General features: G+C 44.9%; 1 protein-coding gene across 1 annotated transcript in view; it reads left to right on the top strand.

Moving 5' to 3' along the window:
* The first annotated feature begins 1,205 nt into the window (after window positions 1-1,205).
* Window positions 1,206-10,363, top strand: part of col11a2 (collagen, type XI, alpha 2) — a 43,956-nt gene continuing 34,798 nt past the window's right edge. Inside the window, 2 exon segments of the mRNA XM_062529593.1 lie at window positions 1,206-1,320; window positions 9,636-9,797. Of these exon segments, the coding sequence (XP_062385577.1) occupies window positions 1,206-1,320; window positions 9,636-9,797 (277 nt within the window).

The raw sequence follows: 10,363 nt of genomic DNA, 5'->3' as shown, positions 1-10,363 counted from the left end.
TAGGTTTTTCTATCAGGGCTGCAGTAATTAAATATCGCAGGAATGAGAACATTCCACTAGTTCTTAAAGATGATTTCACAGTTATTGGCATTACGATTTGATTTCATTATGATTTCACTTTAGAGAAATTCTCGCTTTCTAATAAAAATGGGAAATCCTTTGTTTACCTTCCAAATTGCACCTGACTTACGCTATGTGGGATTGGCCAATCAGGAAGCGCAGTGAGCGAAGCAAAGTGAGTTGAGAGGTCTGTAAATGGGCGTGGTTTCACGGTATGGGTAACGGAGAATGCATTCTTTCACTTGATTGGTTGCGGTACATTCTTTCAGAATTCCTCGGACCCATCGGTCCCATAAGATCCAACTGTGTTATCGCAGATAAATACGGACAGAGATACGTTATTATAAACAGAAAATCGCTCGAAGCAAAAAGTCCAGAGTTGGCTTGTCATCTGAGTCAGGGAGAAAGACATGAATTGGAAGTAGGATAATATCCAATAGGTATGACAACCAGTGATTCAAACAAAGATTCCTTCAGTACAAGTAAAATAGGGTCTTTTCAGGCTCCGTGATGTAAAACAAAAGTCACTTAAAGTAACCCAGTGAGTAGCTTATGCATGCCAGGGTCGCTAAGGTCACCGTTTGATAACTTTCCATAAAGACCCCTTTCTATATCTTTGTCCGCACCTTTAGCTCATTTGCACACGTAGCCTACGTGTACCGGGCGTATTCACGCACAAACTCTCCCTCCCTCTCTCTCCACTGTGACTCTCATTCACTCTCTCTCTCTCCACACACACACACGCTCCCTCACTTTTCGTGGGAGAAAGTTGGAAGGGGGAGAGCGAAAGAGAGAGAAAGGGAGAGAGAGTGATTTCAAGTCTCTCTCTGCTCTCTCCACTTTCGGCACTCATATCAACTCTGCTGACTCAATGGGGCTTTAGCATTAGGGAATCAAGTAAAAAACAAAATATTTATTTCCCGAACCCCTATTTCTATTTAAGTTTTTGTACATAGGATAGGTAGATAGGTAACTTATTCAAGACAAGGTGGGTGTTAGGTCCAAGGCATCTCTTAAGGCGTGCCATTTTCATTTTCGCCTCACAGAAAGTTCAGTCGGTCGGCTGACTTTCTGTGGGAGAAGGCATCTCTAATTCAAACCTGTCCTGCCTTGTAGTACAAGCAATCCGTCAGAAACCCTTCACTATGGATATTGGAGAATGCCTGTTTCGGAAGAAGCGGAGACCGTGGCGCATGGATCTCTCGTTCGCCTTGGTGACTTTGGCTTTCGCCCTGTTCCAAGCGCCTTTGGCACAAGCAGGTAAGATCGCTATACTTGTTTTTGGTACTTGAAATTGCATGCAATTCTTGCAATGCGTATTATCTTAGCTTATGTTCAAATTGGTCGTGTTGAGATAACGTCGCTGATATGCGCCAGTAAAAGTATACGGTTGCTGCGCTTTTACGCACACAGGTGCGCCAATCTCAAAGAGAGCTTAATAGACGAAATCTAAACTTTCACTTTGTCAGCTTTCTAGCATTCAGGGCAGAGTTTTGAGTGGCATTTTAAGTGATTAATGTTGATAAAGTGCTTCCTTGACAGGTGTCAGTCTATCCACTGGCTGGCTTCACTTGATTTGTGACAGCAACAGTTTATTTTATGGTCTTTTAAAGTTGGTTTGGAGTTTTTGCTACTGAGTTAAACCTTTTTGGAGACTTTTTTTTTAAAATCCTTTTTACATTTTACTGGATCTAATCTGACGGGTGTGCTATGGCGTCGTTATGCAGCACTGATGTGTTATCCCAGACGGGGCCATAGGGTAGGACGGTGCATTTTACTGCCAAGGTTTTCACCAGGCTTGCCCATAATGAGTTGGCATCAGTGTTGTTGCAGATTTAGCGCCCACAAGCCTCCTGCCCCTTACAGACAAAAAGTGGATTCAAGGAACGCAGGTTGAGACGGTGTCCACAGAAAAACTTTAACCACTTTATGATTTCTGAACTGGTTATCTGATACTTTACTCTCAGTTTGCTTATGTATTTGTTATTCAAATGCGTATGCAGATACTTCCAAAGGAAATCAATTGAGCAGGTGATCTGCCTTTGATAAGAATGTCATATGGAACATATTTTTCTGTGTATCGTCTCTTCTTTCATATTTGCTGGAATAGTTTTTTACTTTTGCATTTCACACACTGTCCGTGGGATAGTGTCGCATTTTCCCTAAATATACACATTTGTCTTTGGTTGCGTATTTTTTAAATGATTTTAGTGATAAGATGTCTTATCCAACACCAGCAACGGAATACGACAGCACTACATCACCAGTCTTTTTTATCCTCTTTCCATTTTCAAGATGCGATAACATCATCGAAATTAAAGATGACATTGTTACCACAAGCCATTGGACAACGTCGGACAATGTAATATTGGTATTTTAGAATCAATGGGTCTTTATGGAGATATTACGGCTAACTGGGGTGGTGTCTGTGTGTTTAGCTGGTGGCGGTTAGCGTGTGGGTTTTTCTAGCAATTTGTGCGTTCCGTTGTGTGTTCCTTGGCTCAAGGTCCAATTTCAGATTGCAAGAGCGATTGCGCTCTCCCTCGTTCGACTCCCGTGTGTATTTTGGAGGAAGTCTGAATATTTTCGCGTTTTATGAATAGGTTATTATACGGAGGCGAGCTTCTGTGAGAACGGGTCCCAGGGAGAGAGACGGACAGTGAATGCGTTAGTGTGTTCCTGTGCGCGCGTTCTGTACAGTTATGTTGTGCCAGTGCGTGTGTGGAGACCTGAGGGGATTTTTTTTTTCAGCCAGTGCATCAGGCCGCTGAATGTACCTCCTGTGTGTGTGGGTTTGACACCTTAGCTTGAAAAGCAATGCATCAAGCCCGCAGATGAGAGACTGGAGTCGAATATCGAGGTGCATTTCACTATTTTAAACATTTCTCTCACCGAGTAGCAGATACCCCCCGCCTCCCACACACACACACACGCGCCCCACTCCCACACACCCCCTCCTCCTGCGTTCTCTACTGGAGCCTTTTGGTTGAGAAAAGTGTGTGTGTGCATGCAAACGTGTCCACCCAACCTGCTCACCAGAGGAGCAAGAGAGCAGAGATTCTGCGCTCAGTCTGCATACAGTTGAACAGTCCATTCACTTCCATGCAGTCCACACAGAACCAGCATTCTCATTTTATGAAATGACAAAGGAGAAGCGAAGTGTGGTTGGAATAAAAATGAAAGCATGTTTTTGTGATGGAAGAATGTAGGTGGGGGGGATATTTGTTTAACACGGATGTTCCTTAACCTCGTTTCAAAGCAGTGAGCTCTCAAAGAACAGCCTGTCTGGCGTGGCCTAAGCAAAACATACCCACTCCCTCCTCTCCCGCTCCCTTACCCCTTCTTTCCCCTGTTCCCTCAGTAGCGGCCCGTGAATGGAGCCACTGTGTGGGGAGGAAATGCCCGGGATACTCGACTGCGGGTGTGCACGTGAGGGGTGTCACCACCGTGCACCGTGCCTCTCGTCCTCCGCGGCGTGTCACCTGCGATTAGGCTACTACGTCCACTTTCCCCTCATAACGTCCTCTTCCTGCGCTGGCCTCTGCGTCTGGCTTTCGACTTGTCCTTTTTGTCCATTCTTGCAGTCGTGTGTAGAAGTAGGCCCCTTTCCGCACTCGCTCCCTCCTTTCCTCCTTTCCTCTCTGCCAGTGGTTGAAGCATCACTATGAAACACTTTCACGCAATCACAGTTTTTGACGTTTGCTTTTGTCAGTCTAGTTTTAGTTGACCATTCTCAAATTTACTTTGATGGTATCATTCCAGCTGTCATGGATATGCTAGCAAGCCTTTTTAAATCTGTGCCCAATGGGCTGTTGGTGGTGTTTGCAAGGTTTTGCATGCCTTTATATAAATAACTCTTATGTTTTAGACCAGAACTCCTCGCTGCTGTTGTAGGCCATGTCTAATTAGTCTCTCAGGTAAACCTGTCTCAGGTAAACTCAGTTGGGTGATTGCTTAGCCTCACTGTTCTGTCTACGTCACATCACACTCTTACATAGTACAGACAGAGGGCATCATTCCTATTTGAATCCCACTCAACTCTGTGCTGTCATGGCCATCTCCACAAAATAGCAACCACACCTAAAACATGAAATACCCATCCATCAGTGGCTAAGGTGGCCATGGCCATATCTGTAGAGACATGTCAGAAGGCCTAAATAGCTCCACTCTGTGGGGAATAATGTCATGACACTCCACCCTACTGTGAACATCACTGTGGCTGTAGCCTTTTGAGGCTGCGTTCTCATAGAGGTTGGAAGTAATTGTGCTGGCCACTAGACTGGCTTTCAGTATGCAGGGGTAACTGCTGGCAGTGTCTGCCCTTGACCATGTCTACTACCCCCAGGTTCCTGCCAGAACATGCTTATTTAGGAGGCAGCAGGAAGTGGAACTGGGAGTTAGTGGCATCCCAACGCATTGAAATAGATCAGTGGATGTCTTCTCCAGACTCAATGCATGGCTGCAGCATGCAGTCAAGGAATTTGTGTAATACAGTACGCCTCTGAAGTATTCTGCATAAATAGAAGTTAGTTTTGGATCCAATTTTTGCGGGGGGGAAAAAGACATGTTTGCTTTTCGGTCAGCGTATTTATGCTACTATAGTTAGAGTTATGGACTTATGGCCAAGTCAGAGGCCCAGAGGCCTTAAAGGTGAGTTCACCAGCATCTCCTAGACACCCTGCTCTTTGGAATCCAGACAGAGTTACGTTTAAATGGCACTTTCTGGGCAGAATTATGTCGAGTTAAGGGCCCCCTCACTCATTGCCCCTCTCTCGTAATGGTGCATGTATGTGTGCATGAAATCATAGTCCTTGAGCATGTTCATGCCAGTGTCATCCCATTTTGGGATTTAAGGCGCTTCTCTGTGAAGGTACGGGTAATTTCACATCAGGGGATTTTCCTCAACTCCAGATGGGCGTTTCTCGAAGGCAATGATGATTACACCCTTTTATCTTTTCTCTGCTTTTCACTTCACACCTCTCATCTCATTTTGTGAGGATTCCTCGCCACCATTCAGACACACATAAATCGTGTTTTAATTTCACCTTGTTTCTTTGTAAATTGAGCAGTCTCAGGTAATGTGATGAAGTGATAAAATCCTCAAGCCAGTACTTAGTATTTGAGGGGCACTTACGGAGAGGCACTATGATTTTTGACTCAGAGAACAAGCCTCTTTGGTTTGTCCTAACAGGAGAACCCTTCATTTTTCTACAAAGAGCACCTGAGTAGTGTTTCTGCAATATGTAGCCCCAAAGGTATTCACTATAGCCTTTAAATACCTTTAGAAGTAAGTTTTATTTATGACTGCTTGACTTAGCTACCAACGCTTTTCATATATTTTGACTAGAGATATTTATATATATGACAGCTGTTCCAGTGGGCCAGCTGAAGACTGGAGAGATTGTTAGGGCCTGACGCCCCTGGGCTGGTTCTCCAGTGTAGCGGATAAGCCACAGGACGTTTACTTGGTGTATTTACAGAACTCTGTATACAGTCTCAAATGTAGTTGAGGGGGCACCATTTAAGCTTTATATCTGTTTAGCAGTGGGCAGTGCTGCTTCAGAGGCTACTGTGGTCGGTGCACCCCCCCTCGCAGAGAGAGAGCTTTGCCTCCCAGTCCGGCCAGATTGAGTCATGCCCAACCACATGTAGGGCATATGTGGGCACTCTTCTTGGCAGACAGAGTATGGGTACGGGTTAAGGCATACATTTATCACAGCTCTCAAACAGCAGGCAGTGTGGGTATACAGTATAGGACAGATATTTCCTGCATCCAACCAAGTGACAACCATTAAGGATGTTAAAAAAGGATGTGTTTATCTTGCTTGTGGTCAAAGATCCTTGATTACTAATTGACTCCGCTTCAACCCTCTCTGTTGTGGTGTTTGCCATCAAAACAAGATTAGTTTAATTCATCATGAATGAATGAACCTTTTGACTATGTGCACTTGTTCTTGGCTCCTGGAAAAGAATGCAGACGTCTGGAAAACCTTGTCGCCGTAACGAGGTGTGCATTGCTTTCATATTAAATGCTTTTTTAAATCCAGAGTTTTTAATACCCTGTCATTATAGTTGTTGAGGTTATGATAGATATTCTATGTGCAAATGTAGGGCATTATACATACATCATAAATATAGAGAATGATGATGCAAATTATAGACTCTGCTCGTAGCTGTGCATACACGCCTAACTACTGCGGTTGTCTGTGGAGAACGACACGCAGAGAGGGGAGGAGATCGAGGGCACAGACTCTGGCTGTCTGCTCATGTCCTCTCAAACCCACTCTGCTCTTTGTCTTCCTCTTCCTCTTCCTCCACTTTTTCATTGTTTACTGTCATCTTGTGTTGTCTTGTGCCCTTTGCCATCCAGTGCTTTCATCTATTGCTATTTCTGTCTTTTTGCTCTTCTCTTTTCACTGCTCTCTCTCTCTATCTATCTATCTTGTCTGCCTCTCTCTCCCTCTCCCTCTATCTCTCTCTCTCTCTCTCTCTCTCACACACACACACACACACACACAGTAGCACCTTTGTGCCAGTGGAAAGGTGAAAGTGTAGAGGTCAAGGTGTCAGATGGTGTATCTCTCTGGTATTTGACACCGGTGCACAAGTATGAAGGGAGGAAAAGTGAGAGACTGCGAGCGAGAGGAGTGCAGGGGTCGGTGAGAGGGGAAAGGGGGAGGAGAGGTGGGGTGGGGTGGGGGGCATCCGCAGGAACATCTCTTCCTTGTTCACTGTTTGGTGATTACGGTGGATAGCAAATATACTGATGCCTCAGAGTTCCACCAGGTCTGTGTGAGAGGAGCTTGATCATTCTCCGTGGTGATCTGAGGACTTCTGTGCTTCTGTTGTCTTGTGTGTGTGTGTGTGTGTGTGTGTGTGTGTGTGTGTGCGTGTGTGTTTGTATTTGTGTGTATGCTTAGGCCACTCAAAGGGCATTTGTTAGTGTGTTTGCCATCGCCTAGTGTGCTTTTTCCATGTCGTTTGTTCTTCGTTTGTTCGGGCATTTCTTTTCCAGGGTGCCCAGTATCCAATGGTGTGAAGTTCAGGTCACACACACACACACTTACACACACACACACACACACACACACACACACACACACACAGATGCCCCCCTCCCACAGTCACACAGACACACAGACACACACACACACACACACACACACACACACACACACACACACACACACACACACACACACACACACACACACACACACACATACACACACACTCACACAGTATGTGCACATGCAGATCATTGCACTGATGTTTCTAGTGTTTATTTAGCCTGTGTGATTTTTGTTTGCTTGGATTTGCATATTATGCATTCTCCAACGTGGAGTGCCTTCTCCAGGATTAACAGGAGCTAAATGAATGTGGTAGCCAATGAAGGGAAAAGTTCATTGAACAATCCACCTTCACTCTTTTCACTTTAATCAGCATAGTACTTTTAATACTGTCCCCCTCTAGTGGTCAAACATGGCGGGTCACAGTTGTAGCTCTGCTCTCACCAATGCTCTCTGCCACAGCACAGTCTTACATTACACATTTAGCTATTTCATAGTTGGAAAAATACAGAAAACAGACAACTTAAATATTCTAAATGATACCCACCCTTCTCATTATACCTGTAATCTTAAACCAGGAGTTCGCTGCATGTCCGAACAAAAACAACCACTTTAATGTTTGAGATGATGGTCAAAACTGAGGAAATGGACCCTGAAGGAGCGGCTGCTGCCATCTAATGATGACTGAAGATAGTATCTGTTCTTCATCTGCGGTTACCAACGGTCCCCCCCCCGTGTTGCCGTAGGCCTGCTGCTGGGGAGTGGGGTGGTCCCGGGGCATGTGTGAGTACTTAGCAGGGTGGCAGCGGAGGGAAGCACACGGGGGCCTCCCTCCATCCATCGCTCCATTCATACGCCCTTCCTGCCGTGTCCATTCCAATATTTTGAACCTCTGAAATACACATCCCAGTGCGTATGGGTGTTGATGGGTGTGTGTGTGTGTGTGTGTGTGTGTGTGTGTGTGTGTGTGTGTGACTGTGTGTGTGTGTGTGTGAGACTGTGTGTGTGTGTAAGAGTAAGAATGAGAGAGAGAGGAGAGAGAGCGAGAGAGAGAGAGTATGTGTTTTTGTGTGTGTAACCCGAGGTGGTGTTTTTGTCAACATATCTTTGGGGCCTCCTCTGGACAGGAAGACCCTGGGAGCAGCTGTGTATATCCGTGTGTGTGTGTGTGTGTGTGCGAGCATACATGCATGCACGTGTGTGTGTGTGTGTGACTGGCTTTTTAAACAGAGGCTCACATTGTGTGTTTTCTTTCTACTTGGCAATCTGATACAGTAGCTGCCATCTCCACCACTGCTTCTCTCTCTCTCTCTCTCCCTCTCTCTCTCTCTCTCTCTCTCTCTCTCTCTTTCTCTCTCTCTCTCTGTTCACGTTCCTGTGTGTGGATCTCAATGGCTTGTTGAATTTAAGTTCTCCATTGGGATTTCCTCCTCTCCTTATGTTCTCTACCCCCCTTTCTCTCTCACTTCCTCTCTCTCTCTCTCTCTCTCACCTTGATTGCAATAGTCCATGGCAATGAAAATATCTGTGCTGTATTAGAGCGACAGTCTTCTAAGGCCATTTACTCTATATGCACTAACTTACCATCAGTATCTATGGCTCCTGCTTGGGAAATGTTTCAACATGTGAGTATACTTGACATCAGTTGTAGTGCTCGAGATGATGACAGACCCGTTTTACTTCCCCCTGGACAAATTTGTGTTTCGTGTACAACGCACTTGGACGACTTAACCAAACCAAATTAGAGATGACATCTGTTTCTGTGAATGTGGCCGGGAAGCTGGCAAGGCCACAGAGGGAAAACTCCAGACCACTAAATTTAAAAGTAACTGTTTGTGGTGGCTCGAAAAACCCTATACATAACTACATAATTTAGCTTCAAGTCGATTTATTGAAATTACATTTTGTTAACCGGTTTGAGGCAAGACACCGTAACCCACAAAAATAACTTGTGTGACCCCAGTTATTTAGTCTTTCTCAGTTTCAGTGACATCAGCCAAGGGCAACCAAAAGCTGAAGACAGAACCACTTCAAAGTTGTGGACTGTTGGATCTGGTGTGCTAAACAGATGAAACTACAGAATAGCTTTGAGGAGCTTCACAGCTATTTTAGAATTGACAAAAATGTGGGGGGGATCAGGAATGTTGTTTCTCATTTTGTCACATTGTAGTGAATTTCCTTGAAAAATTCCACAAAAGAAGCCTGGGAACATGAACACTAAGCTTGTAAGCCACAGTGACTGTTACTATCACCAGCCAGCGCCATGTCACTTAGCTGTTATAAGTTGAAAATACGAATGCACAGACACATCTGGATTTGAAGAGTGCTGTCAAATATTTTTTTATGTTGTGAGATATAAAGCTTTTTTTCTTATTTGAAGATATCTCTAACCATTATTTTTCTTCTCCTCCCCTCTCCACCTCTACCTCTGTCCCTCTCTCTCTCTCTGTGACTCTCTGTCTCTCCTGCTACCCCTCCTGCTCCCCTCCTGTCCGTCTCCCACAGATCCAGTGGATGTGTTGCGAGTGCTGCAGCTGCCCTCTCTCCCCGAGGGGGTGCAGAAGGTTCCGGGCTTCTGCACGTCCCGTCGTGCTGGCACCGCTGACCATGCCTTCCGCATCAACAAAAAGGCCCAGATCTCCGTCCCCACCAACCAGCTCTTCTCAGGTACCGTACCGTACCTGGCCTATTGGTGAAACGGAATGCCCATGGATCACTTACCGTAGTCAGAGAAGACTCGTGACAAATATCCATTGATTGTTGTTTTGATGTATACAGCGGTATCTGCTACTCTTAAGCATCTGTTTCCTAAAAGCACAGAGAATTTTTTTTGAGACTTTTTTCTGGGTTTTGTAATTGTTTTTGGTCTTGTTGGTTTTATGGGGGCTGCATATTTCTTTTCTCTGCTTTTTCTGTGCTGCAATTATGTTGTGAGCCTATGGCGAGACTGTGATGTTGCTGAAAATGCTTTGAATCCTCACCATATAATTAAGAAGTTCAAGAACTAGAGTGCTGCTCCAAAACATGTCGAACATAAAAGTCTTTGCATTGAGTGTATAACTAGACCATATATGGTTACATAAAGGAACTCGAGCTACACTTTTAGCCAATCGGTGCAGTCTGTGCTTCAGATCTCACTTCTCACACCTGTGAGGTGATACCTTTGATGTTTAAGATATTCTGATTTTGTTTTATTATCCATACCATGCAAATAACCGCTCCTTTTCACTCTG

The sequence above is a fragment of the Sardina pilchardus genome, chromosome 24, assembly GCF_963854185.1.
Source record: "Sardina pilchardus chromosome 24, fSarPil1.1, whole genome shotgun sequence".
Taxonomy (NCBI): domain Eukaryota; kingdom Metazoa; phylum Chordata; class Actinopteri; order Clupeiformes; family Clupeidae; genus Sardina; species Sardina pilchardus.
Note: the sequence above shows the minus strand (reverse complement) of the source record. Positions and strands in the feature narration are given on the sequence as shown.